The 17,389-nt window shown below is 37.9% G+C and overlaps 3 protein-coding genes across 5 annotated transcripts; all 3 read left to right on the forward strand.

Moving 5' to 3' along the window:
• Positions 1-881: 881 nt before the first annotated feature.
• On the forward strand, positions 882-3,871 carry LOC130987469 (serine/threonine protein phosphatase 2A 57 kDa regulatory subunit B' theta isoform-like). Of its 3 annotated transcripts, none has more exons than XM_057911002.1 (3): positions 882-1,312; positions 1,667-3,037; positions 3,195-3,871. In XM_057911002.1, exons 2-3 carry the CDS (start codon positions 1,847-1,849, stop codon positions 3,537-3,539), a joined length of 1,536 nt encoding a protein of 511 aa, XP_057766985.1. In that variant the 5' UTR covers positions 882-1,312; positions 1,667-1,846; the 3' UTR covers positions 3,540-3,871. The 3 variants fall into 3 exon arrangements, with proteins under 3 accessions (XP_057766985.1, XP_057766986.1, XP_057766984.1); XM_057911003.1 differs by having other exon boundaries at positions 892-1,312; positions 1,724-3,037; XM_057911001.1 differs by having other exon boundaries at positions 944-1,312; positions 1,651-3,037.
• A 1,910-nt stretch (positions 3,872-5,781) lies between these two features.
• LOC130987470 (probable carboxylesterase 16) lies at positions 5,782-8,840 on the forward strand. Its single transcript, XM_057911004.1, has 2 exons — positions 5,782-6,885; positions 8,011-8,840. The coding sequence occupies exons 1-2, from the start codon at positions 6,053-6,055 to the stop codon at positions 8,549-8,551; spliced, it is 1,374 nt and encodes a 457-aa protein (XP_057766987.1). The 5' UTR covers positions 5,782-6,052; the 3' UTR covers positions 8,552-8,840.
• A 1,494-nt stretch (positions 8,841-10,334) lies between these two features.
• On the forward strand, positions 10,335-12,298 carry LOC130987471 (myb-related protein 315-like). The gene is made up of 3 exons (XM_057911005.1): positions 10,335-10,753; positions 11,182-11,311; positions 11,726-12,298. The coding sequence occupies exons 1-3, from the start codon at positions 10,621-10,623 to the stop codon at positions 12,141-12,143; spliced, it is 681 nt and encodes a 226-aa protein (XP_057766988.1). The 5' UTR covers positions 10,335-10,620; the 3' UTR covers positions 12,144-12,298.
• The last annotated feature ends 5,091 nt before the right edge of the window (positions 12,299-17,389 follow it).

Consider the following 17,389-nt stretch of genomic DNA (forward strand, 5'->3'; position numbering starts at 1 on the left):
CCTTTAGCACCGGACAATCTTTCTTCCAGTGCCCAGTCTTGCCGCACTTGAAGCACTTTCCTTTCTTTGTTGGCTTCTTCACGCCGTCGGTAGGGCCGCCCGCTCCGCTACTCCCACTAGCTTGCTTGCCTCCCTTGCCCTTCGGACCTTTCCACTTCTTTTTCCCGCCTTTCGACGAAGAAGCAGATCTCTTGGCAGCGACAAACACCTCTTTCCCTTTGCCCATGACTCTCCTGCCGTAACTAGAGCATTCAACAACTCATTAAGAGAATAGTTAACCTTGCTCATAATGGCATTGAGACGGAAGTTCTCAAAAGACTTGGGGAGAGTGTTTAGATTGATATCGACTTTGACTTCCCCTTCGATACCTCCTCCGAGCAACTCGAGCCTATCAAAAAGATTTGTCATATGCATGACAAGGTTTGTGTACAGAACTGCCCTTGCTCATCTTACATGCTAAGATTTCTCTCATTATGTTAAAGCGAGCAGATCTATCGGACTCCCCAAGCACCTCAGTGAGGTTCAACATGATGTTAGCCGCGTCATTCCTGTGTTTTGTTTTGTGCTTTTTTTGTTTTGCGTCGTTAGTAAGCCGGGAATATTTAGGGACAATGGTTCGACCGGAGCTTCTAAAATATTCTCAACTCAACTTACTAATCTTTTCTTCTTTAGACAGATACTCTTTTTCCTCATTAAGGCTTTTCCCTCACGGGTTTTCCTTAATGAGGTTTTAACGAGGCCCGACCCTTAGTCTGCTTTGTTGTGCTTTTAAGGATATTTTTAAGTTTTCTTTTTTAATAAAATTTCATTTTAATTAATTTCTTGTGAATAGCATGGAGGAGAGTGGAGACATCTAATCTACTGTAAATTCAATAACACATATAATTCGTTAAACAAATGAAATTATACATCACTAATAAAACTAAAAAAATTTTCATAACTTAAAATGAATATTTCCTCTTTCAGTTTTCCCCCCTAATGCCATCCAATTTAGATTTTAGAAGCCTAAAGACCAACTCATTTTCATTTTCATTTTCATTTTCATTTTCATTTTCTTCAATCAAACACTAAACCCGAGCTGTATAGCTCAATTATTGCATCAATGGCTGCTCTATTTCCTCCGCGTATCTAAACTTGTTCCTGAAAATTTTCAACTTTCATAGCTAAGTTGTTATTGATGCTATTTCAATTTCGCGGTTCTTGACACGAATGCAACTTGGGTTTTCTAGATCGCGTTCAGATCTTCACACCTCCTGATCTGGCTAAAAAAAGTTTGATTTTTGTTTGAAATTGGAACAAAAGGGACTTTGAGGTGAGTTCAAATCTTATAATTTTTTTTTTTTTTTTTTAATTTGAGTTCCATTCTTTTTTGAATCTTTATTTATGGTGTGATTAGAGCTCGTTGTAGTTTGAACTTGATTTCTGCATTTGGGAGTTTGATCAATGAGGAAATTGTGTTGGGATCTATATTGTTTTTTTTTTTTTTTTTTTTTTCCAGAGGGGAATTTTACATATTGTTTTTTGTCTCATTTTTAAGACTTTAGAGAGGTGGTGAATCTCATTCTTGTTAAATCTGGCTTCTGCAGTAGTTGTGTTGGTGTAGATTTTATCTATATTGTTTCTGCTTTCTCTTTCATTTTATGTTAACAGAGGAGAATTCCCTTAGGGTTTGGCAGCAGAGTTGCATTAATTAGTTCATGTTTTGCATTTGATGGTGGAGAAGATCTGTGTGAAGTTGGCTTGATGATTGGTGTAGATCCTTTACCACTCTTTGCATTGTGGCTAGTGATTTGCTTAAGAGTGGTTGAGTTCGTTTGAAGAAGTTTGTGATCTGTGGCTCAAAGTGATGATCAAGAACATACTCAATAGGATTCCTCGGAAGCAAGGGAAGTTAGGAGAGAGTCGCGATGGAGGAGCCTTGTCTCTCTCCTCAACTGCTTCAACTACTTTAAAAAGCAATTCAAATGCTGCTGTAGTCGGGTTGAATCAGATTCCAAACTCTGGTCTGAGTTATGGGAACAAGATTCTCGAACACGATCCATCAAATGTGAAGGCAAACGTGGTTGTTGGAACTGTGGCGTATGAGGCTCTTCCTAGTTTTAGAGACGTCCCCAATGCTGAGAGGCATACCTTGTTTATCAGAAAACTGAGCTTGTGTTGTGTGGTGTTTGACTTCACTGATCCCTCGAAAAGCTTGAAAGAGAAAGACATTAAACGACAGACATTAGTGGAGCTAGTGGATTATGTTACTTCGGCAAATGGCAAGTTCAATGAAACTGCTATGCAAGAGATAGTAAGGATGGTATCTGTGAATTTGTTCCGCACAATCTCTACTCAGCCTCGTGAGAACAAGGCTGTAGAAGGCTTTGATTTGGAAGAAGAGGAGCCCTTAATGGATCCAGCGTGGCCCCATTTGCAAATTGTCTACGAATTCCTCCTCAGGTTTGTAGCTTCCCCAGAGACGGATGCAAAGATGGCAAAACGCTATGTTGATCACTCTTTTGTCCTGAGATTATTAGACCTTTTCGACTCAGAAGATCCTCGAGAGAGGGACTACTTAAAGACTGTCCTGCACAGGATATATGGAAAGTTCATGGTGCATCGGCCATTCATTAGAAAGGCGATCAACAACATATTCTACCGCTTCATTTTTGAAACGGAGAAGCATAATGGTATAGCTGAGCTGTTAGAGATCTTAGGAAGCATTATAAATGGATTCGCGTTGCCACTCAAGGAAGAGCACAAGCTCTTCCTTGTTCGTGCTCTGATTCCACTACACAAACCAAAGTGCGTGTCAACGTACCATCAGCAACTATCTTACTGCATCACACAGTTTGTGGAGAAGGACTGCAAACTCGCTGATACCGTCATAAGGGGCTTGCTCAAATATTGGCCTATCACCAGTAGTTCTAAGGAGGGTATGTTCTTAGGTGAGCTCGAGGAAGTTTTGGAAGCAACCCAGCCTCCCGAGTTCCAGCGTTGTATGGTCCCACTTTTCCGCCAGATTGGCCGTTGCTTGAGCAGTTCCCACTTTCAGGTTGTTTTTTGGCTTATGCATTCTTATGAACATTTCTGATTGATTAGGGGAATGCTAAATATGAGGTGTTTTTCTCATCGCTGCTCGTCTGCATTGCCATCATCCTCGTCTCCCACCTTCCCTTTGTGATCACTCGATTCAATTCTTGTTTCCACAGGTTGCTGAGAGGGCTCTCTTTCTGTGGAACAACGACCATGTCGAGAATTTGATCAAGCAAAACCGTGGAGTCATACTGCCAATCATCTTCCCTGCCTTGGAGAATAACGCGAGAAACCACTGGAATCAAGCGGTGCAGAGCCTGACCCTCAATGTCCGAAAAATCTTCTCTGATGTGGATCCGGAGCTCTTTGAGGAGTGCTTGGTCAAGTTCCAAGAAGATGATGCACGACAAGAAGAAACCAAGACCAGACGTGAAGCAGCATGGAAGCGCTTGGAGGATATCGCCACCACCAACACTGAATCAGTGCTCGTTCCACTCCCCAACAACGCCCCATCTGGTTGAAGAAAAAGGAACACAACACTCACACTTGTTGGTTTTTGAGCTTTTGAAAATGGATGGTAACTCTTGGGATCAGAGGTGAACGAGTCGATGGAAGCTCGTGTCTTCGATTTTTTGTCCCATCAGGTCGAACCATACGACCGTGTGATCGCCATACACGGAGTGTATATACACAGCCAAGGTTACAGATTCTTCAACACACCTTGCATTCTTTGTTTTTTTTGTAAGCTCTTAGAAATTTAGAATGATTGAAACTAAAAAAGTTGTATTTGAATTTGGTTGGGCTGTTTAGAACTGAGTTTTGATTTGATGTGCTATATATGTATGTTTGATCATAGGGTGTATGACTATCTGCCTACAACCATTGCTTATAATCTCCATTTATGTTATTTCTTGGATGATTGAGTAGTTACTTATACAACTCATATCGTCTATTCTCTATTCCAACTCCATTTTTTTCGTGGCACCCTGTACTATTCGATAAAATTTCGTGGCACCCTCTATTCCAACTCATATCGTCTACTCTACTCGATAAAATTTCGCTCCCGTACTATTCAACTTACTTGTAACTCAAGTGATGTATTCATTCGTTAAAGTGATATTTATGATTGAACTGCTAAAAATGATATTAAGGTTCTCAATTTAAATAAAAGTTATCACTATATGTTAAAACATACTCCCTTCGTCAATGAAAAAATTTCCTAGAAGAGAGTGGCACGAGTTTTAAGAAAAAATATTGTTGAGTGTATTGAGAGTGAATAAAAGGTAGTTGAGTGTATTGGGAGTGGTGAAAAAGTGTTATAATTAATATTGAGAGTTGTGAAAAGTGAAAAGTAAGAGGATTATAAGTGGTGAAGTATAGTCCAAAAATAGGTAGGAAGTTTTTTTGTGGACGTCCCAAAAATGAAAGATAGGAAGTTCTTTCGTGGACGGAGGGAGTATGAGTTATAATGAGGTTGAAAAGCAAAATATTTTTATTATACAATATTAGTATTAGTTATTATTGCCCTTACATCAATTATTTTTAAAAAATGAAAGTGTTAATATATAAGAATACCCACTTTCATATAGCAAAAATAAATTTTACCCACTCAAATAAAAACTTAAAAAAATACTCATTTTTTGTGTTAAAGGACTAAATTACCTTTAAGATTAAAATTAAAAAAAATATCCACTCTTAATCGCTATCACTTTCTCTCTCTCTCTCAAAAACGTCTCTCTCTCCCTTTCTTTCTCTCTTCCGGCGATCAGATCTTCGCTGCCGCCCTCGACTTCTCGGAGCAATCTCCGACGCGCAGGAGATCGGCGCAACAGATGACTCCGGCGGAATTTTGAATTTGTATTTTTCAATCTCTCTCTCTCTGTTTTCTCTCACAGATTCACTCTCTCTCCTGCGCCGGACAGCGAAAACACCGTCGTCGATCTTCCTCTGCCATTGCTGCTACTCATTCCGGCGGATCTGGAAATGTACTCGTCGTCGCGCCGCCTGCACCGCCTCTGTCTGGTTCCGCCTCGACGAGCAAATCTCAGCGGTGACGACGACGTAGCCACCTCCGACGCATTATCGATCCTCGCCTCCACCACCTTCCTCCCTCCCTCAGCCACCTCTTTCGGTAACTACCACCGCCGTCACCACCACTCCACTACCTCTATCACTACAAAACCCAGACCAAATCATAACCCCAACAGAAGCCCTAATTTCTCGCTTCTTCTCCCATTCTCTCATTTATTCGTTGGTTGTGAACGTGGGTATTTTTTGGTTGTGAATTCACAACTAGAAATAATATTGATTGTGAATTCAAGTTTTATTGGTTGTGAATTCACAACTATAAAATAGGGTTGGTTGTGAATTCAAGTTTTATTGGTTGTGAATTCACAACTTGAAATAGTGTTGGTTGTGAATTCACGCCAATTCACAATCAACACTTGTTATTCACAACCAATACTTGAATTCGGTTGTGAATTCGAGTTTTAAAGCTTGTATTCACAACCAGTGAATTGTGGGTATTTGTAAAAAATTTATATATAAGGGTAAAATGGTAAATATGAGTATTTTTTTATTTTTTTATCTTAATGGATATTTTTTAATTTTATTATTTCAAAGTGGCTATTTTCAAAATCCAATCGAAATGATCAATAAGAAAACATACTATAAAAAAAATATAATTAAATTTAATAAAATAAAACTCTTTATATAGCTAAATAAGTGTATAAATATAAAATAAAATAATAGTTCTCAATATTTTGACACAAGCGAAGCGAGTATGAACAAGCTACCACCTTTCTCTCTCTCTCCCTCTCTATCATCCAATTTTGTTCTAACACACGTAGGAGAGACTCAGGAGAAGGTCCAAATTATTTCAAAGATCGTGTTTTTCCACAAACAACATATCAACTCTAATCCGATGTGAAAGCCTCGTATGAATTCCACCATGTTTGAATTTCATTCTCGTTTTCCGATGATCGTTGCGATGCGCGAAGAATCGCGGAATTAGGTTTTGTATCGTTCCCGGGAAATGCCAAGCATTGGTGTCAAATTATACAGTGCATTTTTCAAGTTTATGCTCAAGCATCGACTGCAGAGCCGATTGGATGCGCTGGAAATCAACTCCGGCTGCGGCGGAGCCTACGGGGTGACGTCACGGCCGGACGAGGAGACGGCCGCTGCCGCCAACCCTTCCTTCACCGACGGCGTCGCGACGAAGGATATACACATTGATCCTCTAACATCCGTCTCCGTCCGTATATTTCTTCCCGATAATTGCCTCCATCATCCCGACAGCAGGGCTAGGTCTCGGGGCGGGCTGCCGAATTCCGGTCCTTGCTCGAATAAGAAGCTGATTCGTCGCAACAGCGAGGGGTACTCTATGGATGAGCTTTCCCGGAGTGTTGATAGCGGTAGTAGGAGGAGGAGCTACGGAGGTGGCATTGAAGACGTGAATTTGAAGCCTGAAGCTGTGAATTACAGAGGGTATAATCCAGTCGGGAGCAATTGCCGAAAGTTGCCGGTGATGTTGCAGTTTCACGGTGGGGGTTTTGTTAGTGGAAGCAATGACACGGTGGCGAATGATTATTTCTGCAGGCGGATTGCGAGATTGTGTGAGGTGATCGTGTTGGCGGTAGGGTATAGATTGGCCCCTGAGAATAAGTATCCAGCTGCATTTGAGGATGGTTTGAAGGTGCTGCATTGGCTAGGGAAGCAGGCAAATTTGGCTGAATGTAGCAAGTCATTTGGTGGGAGGAGACGAAGGGAGGACGCGAGGAAGTTGGAGGACGATTGGCATGTTGCGGATGCATTTGGAGCTTCCATGGTGGAACCTTGGTTGGCTGCTCACGGAGATCCCTCGAGGTTTGTGTTGAACTCCTAAATTTTGCTATTTTTGTTATATTTGAACATGTATATGATGAATTATGACGTGAACAGTTTAGTTGTGTTGTTTCTAGAAATGAAGTGATAAATGTTGCGGATGATGTGAAACTTGAAGAGAAGTGATTGCAGATAACTGTGGTATTGAATTAGTTTTATGTTTGCCTTCCTTTTTTGTGGATTGGATGATATCTAATGGTTAAGCTTTACACTGGGAAATTGCCTTCTGTCATGATAAGTTTAACTAGAAACTCAAACAATAGTTCGCATGAGTTTGTGGTTGTCTTTGACATGTAGATTTGTTTTTGTACTCTGCTCATGTAGTGATGTAGCTATGTATTGTTAATAAAGATATTTTACAACATGCCACCTTCCGGTAAAATGGTAGTTTCTATATTGATTTACCTAGATATTACTAATGACTATGATTTGTTCTAAACTATTTGAAGTTTATACCGGATCCTTTTGCATTTTCTGTGGATTTTTGTTCCCACTTATTTCAAGTTGCAACTGCTGCAAGTTATTTATTTTTATTTTTATTTCTCTCTTATCTAGTAGATTTTAGAGATTGTATGAGATGATTTGCCAACAAATGATGAATAACTTCTAAAGGATTTTCCTTTCAGAACCATTGGGAAACCTGTTCTTGTAGGTTTTCGTAAAATTATCAGCTGTTGAGTTTGTGCCCACCAATAATAGATATATTCAAGTTTTTTGTACATTTGAGACCTTTTAATCAGTGATATATGCCATCCAATTTATTGATGAACGAAGTCATAAGCAAACAGACTCTCTCCTGAAATCAGCATTTGCTGCATTTCTCTGAGGCTGTTGTTGATAGTGCTATCATCAGGCACCCTTTCCTGAAATCCAAATATCTTTGAACTTCTTGTTTATGATTGACTGCAGATTCTTCATGCAAAAAAAAAAATGCAAAGACGGATATGCTCTATTGTGTTGGCTATAGAACTGCATTTAACTATAGTGTTTGTATTGTTCAGATTATTCATTTTGACATCTTTTTTGCAACACTATTTCTCGTAATTGTTACCTCATATGTGGCTCCTCCCTGAATTGCTTTCTGTATTTTGAATTCTATGGAAGCAGGTGCATACTCCTCGGTGTAAGTTCTGGTGGAAACATTGCGGACTATTTGACGAGGAAAGCTGTCGAGGGTAGTAAGAATTTGGACCCGGTAAAAGTGGTTGCTCAGGTTCTAATGTATCCTTTTTTCATGGGAAGTATACCGACGCATTCAGAAATAAGATTGTCAAACTCCTACTTCTACGACAAGGCTATGTGCTTGCTTGCGTGGAAACTTCTCTTATCCGAGAAGGAGTTCAGCCTAGATCACCCGGCTGCTAACCCCCTCATATCTGGTAGAGAAGGACCTCCATTGAGCCGGATGCCTCCAACCCTAACAGTCGTTGCCGAACACGACTGGATGAGAGACCGCGCAATTGCTTACTCGGAGGAGCTCAGGAAGGTCAATGTGGACGCTCCAGTTCTTGAATACAAGGACGCCGTTCATGAATTTGCAACACTCGACATGCTTCTGAAGACTCCTCAAGCTCAGGCATGTGCCGAGGACATCTCCATATGGGTCAAGAAATACATCTCATTTCGCGGCCATGAGTTCTCATACTGACTCCAATGCACAGCTCCTGCAGATGGATCGAGGACATTGTACGTACGCCATTTTCTTCCCCTTGTTTTTTGTTCTTGGCAAAGTTCAGTTTAGTCGAGACAAGCGTTTCTCGTTCGACTGTCGATCATTTAGATGTAAAATTGGTGGTGCAATGTAGAGTTAGATGTAGTTGTGTCGTGCTGTTGTAGTTGTACCTTTTTGAACATCGAGAGAAATGTATCATACTAGTTGTATACCAGGATGAGTTTGTTGTTATGTCATTTTTAAAAAAGGATGAATTTGTTGCCAATTTTGTCGACATATTTGGCTATTTCTCATGCCATACCATTTTTTGTTCTTTACTTTTTGTCAAATGTGGTAATTAACAACTATTGTTTTCCATTTAAAAAAAAAAAAACAACTATTGTTTTCCTACAATTGGGTTGCAAATTAAGGAGGACTTCATTGATCGTTTTATGCAACACATTCATTAGCACTTTCTTTGCAGGAATATTCTCTTTCTTATCTTTCCAAATTTATCTTGTCTTGTGTATGTGATGTACAATGATGCCCTTTTACAAATCAAATAAAAACTAATTTCTACTATAAGAATCTTGACCCCAATTGCTTAAAACAAGTAATTTATATTTTGGATTGCAACAAATTTTAATTTTGTTATTTTTTCTTCTCTTGTCTTAATTTGATCACAATATCCTCTCGATGCACTTAACTTGGATTCCATACATTATTTACTCGTAGAGGACTTGAAAAGGTATAGCAAGTTTAGAATACATGTGTTAGCTATTAAGAATTCTATCGATGGCCCGAAAAAAAAAATCGATTGTTAGTTAAATTAAATGACAACCTAATCAAATCCTAAATCTTGAATCAAACATATAGTCGACCATGTACACATATATAAATATTTATTGTTTGGTGTGGTCGTCGTGCTTAGAGTAAATGATGAGGGAATATAACTTAGTAATTGAAAGCATGTAACTTAAGTGCATGAACCAAATTTATTGTACATCTCATTATTGCTCTACATCCAATGTTCCAACCATTTCTCTTCTCCTAAAATTTTGTTTGAGATATGTAGCTCATGTTTAGCTAATCTAATTGGAACAAAAAATCAAATTTAATTCTATACGTCATTTCTTACTGTATTTCGTATTATTTCATAATAGTCAATACACCTCACGCATAACATATTGTATATTTATATAGAGCATGCACTGATCAAATGAAATAACTTGTAACAAAATTTTCGAAGTTAAATTGCATAAAAAAGTTGCGATTGAGACAAGAGTATCCACAACAAATATTCGAAGTAGTAGTAGATTTTGGAAGTAATTAAAAGTAGAGTCACCCATAACGACAAAACTAGCCAGCTTTGATAGCACCAACGGGAAGGAATCGTTTCATCATATTTTTTGCCCCAAGTTTAAAAACCCTCTAAAAGTAGACTTTTTTGTTGCATGATGAGGATTTTGTCAAACCAAAGAAGAATCTCTTTATCCTCATTCTCAATTCTTTATTTCTTTTCCCTATTCTTTTTGGGACCACAACAAAACGTCGTCATTACAAACGATACAATGTGTGCACTGATATAATAAAATACGAGATCGAAACAGGAGCAGAACTAGGGATCATCCAATACTTCTTCGAAAGTAAGATAAAGCCTACTTGCATTGATATAATAAAATACGAGATTGGAACACGATCAAAATTATAATTAAGCTCCTCCCACTAGTCTGAAAATTAACAAGATAAGCCTATTTTATATGTGTACAAATGATGGTGCCACCAATTTATAATATTTTCACACATCCCATGCTTTTTAGGCCTTCACCCTTTTTATGCTTCTTTTCATTCAATCATGTACCTTAACACCTCCCCCTTAGACAGCACTATTCATTATTTATGTCGAGAGAGCCATCCATGATCTGTCAGAATCTTGTTTCTAATATAAGCTCCCTTTGAGCAAACGTTTCATCACCTTCAAACCTTGTCCTAGAAAAAGGGGTTCTTTAATTTTCCCTCTTCATTTAATTTGTTCATATTTTTACCTAAGGTTTTTGGTGACCAAAATGGGAAGGCAGCCTTGTTGTGACAAGATTGGACTCAAGAGAGGTCCATGGACGATTGAGGAAGACCACAAACTCATGATTTTCATTCTCAACAATGGCATTCAATGCTGGAGAATGGTCCCCAAGCTTGCAGGTTTGTTCATTTTTTTTATGTAAGTCAAATTTATTCAACAAGGTTTGGTGGACAAAAAAAAAAAAATCTGCAGTGGATGTTATATTTTTTGTATTTGAGTTTGAGATTTCGAAAAGATAATTTTTTTACGATTTTGTTTGGTGATGAGGCTATTGTATAATGATTCATACAAAATATCGATAATTTGACGATTTTGAAAGAAAAAAAAAATCTTTTGTTTGGTGGGGGCTTGAGCCCCCAGGCTCCTCTGGGCCTGCCAATGTCAATAAGCGCATGAGAGGTGCATTAATCCAAAAATAAGATACATACTAGAGTATTTCAAAAGTTACAAGACAAATACTGTCACAACAAATCCAATTTCTAAAGCAAGAAGTGCTAGGAATTAGAAATAGCATGCAATATTTTTGAGTTATTTGTGGGAAATGCAGGTTTATTGAGATGTGGGAAGAGCTGCAGATTGAGATGGATTAACTATTTGAGGCCTGATTTGAAAAGAGGGGCATTTTCTGAAATTGAAGAGAATCAGATTATAGAGCTACATGCCCGCCTTGGCAACAGGTCCTAATTTTTTTTTTTTTTTTGGCAATGCATAAAGATTTGTTACAAAAAAAAAATGCTTCATATTTTTTCAATGAATTATAGAGTTAAATATGTAATACAAATAATGTACTTCCTCCGTTCATAAAGAAGAGTCTTACTTATCATTTTTTTTGTCCACGAAAAAAAGTCTTATTTTGTTTTTTAAAGCATCACATCGTATACTTTCTCTCCTATATTTACTATAAATTATACTTTTGTTCCATTTTCTAACTACTAATGTACATTTAGTCTATTTTTGTGTACTAACATTATCCCTACAAATTGTACCTTTATTCCATTTACAACATTATAACGATTTTATTAAAAACTGTGTCCACCTTCAAATGACATTTTTTTTGTGTACGGAGGGAGTAATAATTTTTGTATGTTTAGGTGGTCGAAAATAGCCTCACATTTTCCAGGGAGAACGGACAACGAGATCAAAAATCATTGGAACACGAAGATCAAAAAGAAGCTAAGGCTCCTTGGAATCAATCCTGTGACACACCAACCAGTCGACAAGAAACAAGAAATTGTAGAACAAAATGAGCAAGAAAAGGTTGATGGGTTGGAAGAATCAAAAGGTGATGATAGAAATGATGTAGTGGAGAGTTGCCAAAGTGAAACTAGTAGTGATCATTTGATGAACAACTATGAGATTATGAGCACAATTACAAATATGGATATGGACACTTTCTCACTCCAAGCTTCATTTAAACTCATGGACTATTCCACCCATGTTGAAGAATGGGTTGATGAGGGTGTAGATTCAATGATATTTTGGGATGGGATCGATCAACAACTCTTTTAATATTTAAGAAGTTCATTGTAATTAGTAGAGCTTCCCATCAACATCTTATTCTAGTTTAAGATCTCGTCGTGCATGACTTATTTTGTGTCATTTCTAAATTTGCGACTATTTCACATATTGTTACCAAGCTTAATTTCTCGTCATTTTCAAAAAGAGGTGCCTAATCTATCTATCTATTATTAAATAGAATACATATTGAAGACCTCTCCTTCATTCTCTATCCTATGTGGCACTCCCACAAGTTAGTATTTTGATCATTCTCAATTCTACATATATTATATGGCATTTTTACATCTTTAATTTCTTCATCCATCCCACATTGAAATTATCCTAAACTCCATCAATTCATAATCTATATAAAAGGCTCAATCTTCATGTAGGTACATTAGGCCATCTATTTTTTTCCACATTGATATTATATTTAATCATTGGAAAATATAAATAAAGAAATACTTATAATATATGTATTTCAAATAAATAGTTTTCCACATGTTTTTATAACTGCAATAGATTTTCACATTAAATTTATAATAAACTTCATAATTCAAAATCTAAAAAGTCGAAATTAAATTTCAATATTTGCAAACCTAAATAAAAGTATAGATGTTTTTGAAATAAATAGGTTCTTAAATTGAACTTTCTTAAAGCAAGTAAAATGATCGTTTGATATTATTTTAAATAAATAAGTAATTTAATTTAATTTGGTCATATAAAATAAAGAAAATGATAGTAAGATATATATTAAATAAATAAGTTCTTCAATTTAATTTGATCATGTATATTGTAAACACAAATTTTTTGTATTTCAATTTGATAAAATACAAAATGAGTTACAAAGATAATTTGATAGATTTGAAGATAGATTTATGCGGGTTGCAATCTCTAGTTAATCCTCTGATTCTTCTCTTCCATTTGATTCTTGAACAAGCTCGAAAGTTCTTGAAATACTTGATTTGATGACGATAAATCCAAGGGACTCAAGTCATGATTTTAGATTGAACGTTGAACTTGATTTGATTTGAGAACATTCTTAGAATTTGTAAGAATGCCTTGAAGCTTTTGAACTTGATTTCTTTGGATACTTGAAGATCACTTCAAAGATTCGCAGGAATATTTGAACATTTGAAGAAATACTCGAAGATTTGAAGATCCTTGAATACTTGAAGAACGATTTAAAGATTTGAAGAACGCCTTGAAGGTTTGAATACTTGATGAAGATTTGAAGATATACTTGAAGATCACTTGAAGATATACTTGAAGCTTTGAAGATATACTTGAAGACTTGAAGATATACTTGAATCTTTGAAGATATACTTGAAGATCACTTGAAGATTTGATGAAATTCTTGAAGATGCTTGGAGCCTTCAATTCTTGCACCACTTCAACTTCAACTTGTGATACTAGAGAGAATTCGTTATGCCCTTCGATCTTCCACTTCTTCAAGTTCGTTCTAATGAGCATCCCAACACCTCTATTTATAGATTTTAGAGATGGGCTTCATGGGCTTTATGGGCTTTGGGCCTTCATGCATGGGCCTTAGGGCCTTAAGTGGCCAATAAGCCCATTAATTCATTTTATTAAATATTAATCATATATATCTATTTAATTAGGAATAAAATCCCATTTAATAAAATAGAAAATATAATTGAATATTTAATTCATGAATTTACACGTGGCACGATTTAATTCGACGACAATTTAATTGTCTACAAATTGCCCCATCGAGACTTGTTTATGGATGAAATGTCTTTGGTAATAGACGAGTCTCGAAATTTATTTTGATAGTTTAAACTCTTATCGAGGAGTTCTTGATTTGATTTTGGAATTTTAAATAGTTTATACTCGTATTTAGGAGTTCTTGATTTTCTTTAACTTTGTAAATAGTTTATACTCGTATTTAGGAGTTCTTCAATTTGAATTTGAATTTGCAAATAGTTTATACTCGTATTTAGGAGTTCTTCATTTTCTTTGAATTTATAAATAGTTTATACTCGTATTTAGGAGTTCTTCATTTGATTTTGAAATTTTAAATAGTTTATACTCGTATTTAGGAGTTTCTTGAATTTCTTGAATTTATGTAAATAGTTTATACTCGTATTTAGGAGTTCTTCATTTGATTTTGAAATTTTAAATAGTTTATACTCGTATTTAGGAGTTTCTTGAATTTCTTGAATTTATGTAAATAGTTTATACTCGTATTTAGGAGTTTCTTGAATTTCTTGAATTTATGTAAATAGTTTATACTCGTATTTAGGAGTTCTTCAATTTCTTTGAATTTATAAATAGTTTATACTCGTATTTAGGAGTTCTTCAATTTCTTTGGATTTATAAATAGTTTATACTCGTATTTAGGAGTTCTTCAATTTCTTTGGATTTATAAATAGTTTATACTCGTATTTAGGAGTTCTTGAATTTCTTTGAATTTTGTAAATAGTTTATACTCGTATTTAGGAGTGCTTCAATTTCTTTGGATTTATAAATAGTTTATACTCGTATTTAGGAGTTCTTGAATTTCTTTGAATTTTGTAAATAGTTTATACTCGTATTTAGGAGTGTTTGACTCGAATTTTGGACACCATAATTTTGAGCTGAGAATGTGTTTCTTCACTTGATTTGATTTTGAGCTGAGAATGTACTTCTTCACTTGATTTGATTGGCCTAAACTGCAAATTGTTCGTATTTGATATTTCCATGGAGGTCGAGCCTTGTATTTTCTATTTCAAAGAATTGGAATTTAACAATTAAATAATTAATTGCTTAACCACATCTTTGAAATAAGAAATAAAATACTCTTAGTCACAATATCTGACACCATTTCTCGAGTTTTGTGATCTAATTTATGGGTAGCCTAATCGATCACAAGCCCAATTCACATCATTTACTTTAGGTCCAGCACATAGCAATGCTAATCCATGTGTAAAGCAGTACCTCACTCAGCCATTTTGATAAAGGCAAACAAAACAAATTGGACCGTTCATCATCTTTTCAGAATTATAAAGTGGTCACAATACAATATACCAAATGTATTTTGGCTTGGAGCGTGTTGGGACCGCATACTGCTGCTTTTGGGCAAAGGTCCTCTATTGCATTAAATGTAGTACTTTTAAAGCTTTGGCAGCTTGTTTGAAGGGTTGTTCATAGCTGGAAGAACAGCTAGAACTCCACACGTTTCTTGTATGCTGGCAGCTAGGATTAGGTAGCTAGGATTTTTGGTGAGAAGTTTGCTTATAAATACAGACAATGTTGCCACTCTTCCTCATTCACCAATTCCCTTAGCAGTAGCAAATACTCCTTTACTCAAAAACATGCAAAGTTGCAAACTTGCATTTGCTCAATTTTCTTGAAATCTTACAAAGCAGATGCAGAGAAAGCTATGTATACCTTCCTTCATGGCAGTTTTGGAACCCCTGGCCCTCGGATTCGAAGCTTGTTTTGCCCAGTCGAAGTTCTTGATCCCCTTTATCTACGTCTCAAGGCTCAATGGCTTAACAAGAAGCTCGTCCTCAGCAGCAAACCTGCCTGATCCACGGCTCATCTTGCCAAACGAGCCAACTGTTGATAGGCTCTTGAAGCTGCTGCTTTCCTCACTCAAATTGCGCGACCTCTAAGACTTGCGTGGCTTTGAGGAGTTTGAGGTCACGCTCAATATCATTCTCGACTCTGAGCTTAATCACGACAAGCTTGACTATGTTGCTCCTGCAGAAGGGGCAAACCGGCACAGTATCGGTGGTGGAAAAGGCGTGAGTTTCGGGACGGCGAAGGAGCCATATCGGCAACGACGGGGCTGTGCTCCGTCGAGGTACGCTTCTATGCAGTCTCGCCTTCAGTTTTGCACAGTCGTTGGCTTCTTTTAGCGGGCGCGGCAGCTGCTGTAACGGGCTTGGAGCGCGGTGGCGGTATTTGGCTTCGGCTTTGCAGCAGTCTCCAGCTTCTTCTCAGCGGGCGTAGCAGTTCTCGGACAGTGGAGAGAAGGGCCGTTGCTGTCGACAAAGGCGATCAACGATGGCGGCGCTCTTTCAACTGGTGGGCTGTTGTCGAAGCTATCCGGCGGCGTGACGCCGGTTTCAAGAAAAGGAACGGAGCAGCGTCGTGCATGTGTGTACTGCGAGACAAAATGGAGTATCACCTGCAGAAAATGTGGCGCCGGAAACGGGAAAAGGCTAGCGGTTTTGCAGCAGACTTCGGCTTCTTCTTAACCGGCGTAGCAGTTGCTGGCGAAGGGATTGGAGTTTGTTGGGGTCGCCTTCGTCTTGTTCACCGGAGTTTGAAGGGAACAACGGCAGATTGAGAGGGAGAATCGGAGGTGGTAGTGGCGAGGACGGCGGCGCGACGGTCCTTCGGGATGCCGTTGCTCGACCGGCCGAGAGGGAGAAAGATGGCGAGCAGTGGTGTTGTTGCGGGCGCCGTCGCGGCGCTGTGGTCGCCGGAGTGACTGCCCACCGCGAGCAGGAGGAGAGAGAGAGATGTCGCCCAAGGTGATCATTGTCATTGTAGGCGGGGGTGGTGATTGTTGTGGTGGTGGAAAGGTGCAGCGGCAGCCGCCGTGGCCGGCGAGCTTGTCGGAGATGATGACGGCTTCGAGAATGTCGCCGTATTTTTCGAAGTGGTCTTTCATGGCTTCCTTGGGGGTCTCCCAAGCGAGGCCGCCCACGAAGACTTTGGTGAGAGAGAGAAAAAGAGTAGTTTTAGAGAGAGAGAGATGACTGATGGGCCTTTATTATTTGGCCCATTTTCCTTATAATTAGGTCCAACATCAGTCAAGCCCAATTTTCGTTTTTCTTTTCCTCTTTTTTTTTTTTTTTAATACAAGTAAATTCCCAAGTTTTTTAATATTGCTTATGTTTTCCTTGCAGTTAATAGCGATGAGAGTTTGGCGATGACAATCTTGGGGGTCATGTTCAAGACTGGCGTAGTCTCATTAACCAACTTCATGGAAGATTTTGCCCCAAACGAGATGCTTTGAGTATTTGCAAAGTTCGGAATCTATTGTCATTTTTTTTTTCTCAGTCTTGACATCTCCATCAGCCCGTCTAAAGACCATCCTCAGAGAGTTCATCCAAAAAAATCTGGCAGCAACACATCTAAGACCTTATTTGAGTGATGTTTACTTTGCACTTCAGGTGGCTCAATTGGCTTTTAATCAGATTTCGGGTGCGCTCGGATCTGGGCCATTGTGAGTCCAACCTTTGAAGATTGCCGGCTACATCTTCTCTTTGCGCAAATTTGAGCAGGCTAGATGACTCAAT

The sequence above is a fragment of the Salvia miltiorrhiza genome, chromosome 6 (genome assembly GCF_028751815.1).
Source record: "Salvia miltiorrhiza cultivar Shanhuang (shh) chromosome 6, IMPLAD_Smil_shh, whole genome shotgun sequence".
In the NCBI taxonomy this organism is placed as follows: Eukaryota; Viridiplantae; Streptophyta; class Magnoliopsida; order Lamiales; family Lamiaceae; genus Salvia; species Salvia miltiorrhiza.

Bases quoted from the DNA above. Each gene is read 5' to 3' on its own strand.
- LOC130987470 (XM_057911004.1), top strand. From the start codon at position 6,053: ATGCCAAGCATTGGTGTCAAATTATACAGTGCATTTTTCAAGTTTATG. The intron at 6,886-8,010 runs GTTTGTGTTGAA...CTATGGAAGCAG, and splicing joins GCTCACGGAGATCCCTCGAG to GTGCATACTCCTCGGTGTAA.
- LOC130987471 (XM_057911005.1), top strand. From the start codon at position 10,621: ATGGGAAGGCAGCCTTGTTGTGACAAGATTGGACTCAAGAGAGGTCCA. The intron at 10,754-11,181 runs GTTTGTTCATTT...TGGGAAATGCAG, and splicing joins AATGGTCCCCAAGCTTGCAG to GTTTATTGAGATGTGGGAAG. The intron at 11,312-11,725 runs GTCCTAATTTTT...TTGTATGTTTAG, and splicing joins CATGCCCGCCTTGGCAACAG to GTGGTCGAAAATAGCCTCAC.
- LOC130987469 (XM_057911002.1), top strand. From the start codon at position 1,847: ATGATCAAGAACATACTCAATAGGATTCCTCGGAAGCAAGGGAAGTTA. The intron at 3,038-3,194 runs GTTGTTTTTTGG...TTGTTTCCACAG, and splicing joins TGAGCAGTTCCCACTTTCAG to GTTGCTGAGAGGGCTCTCTT.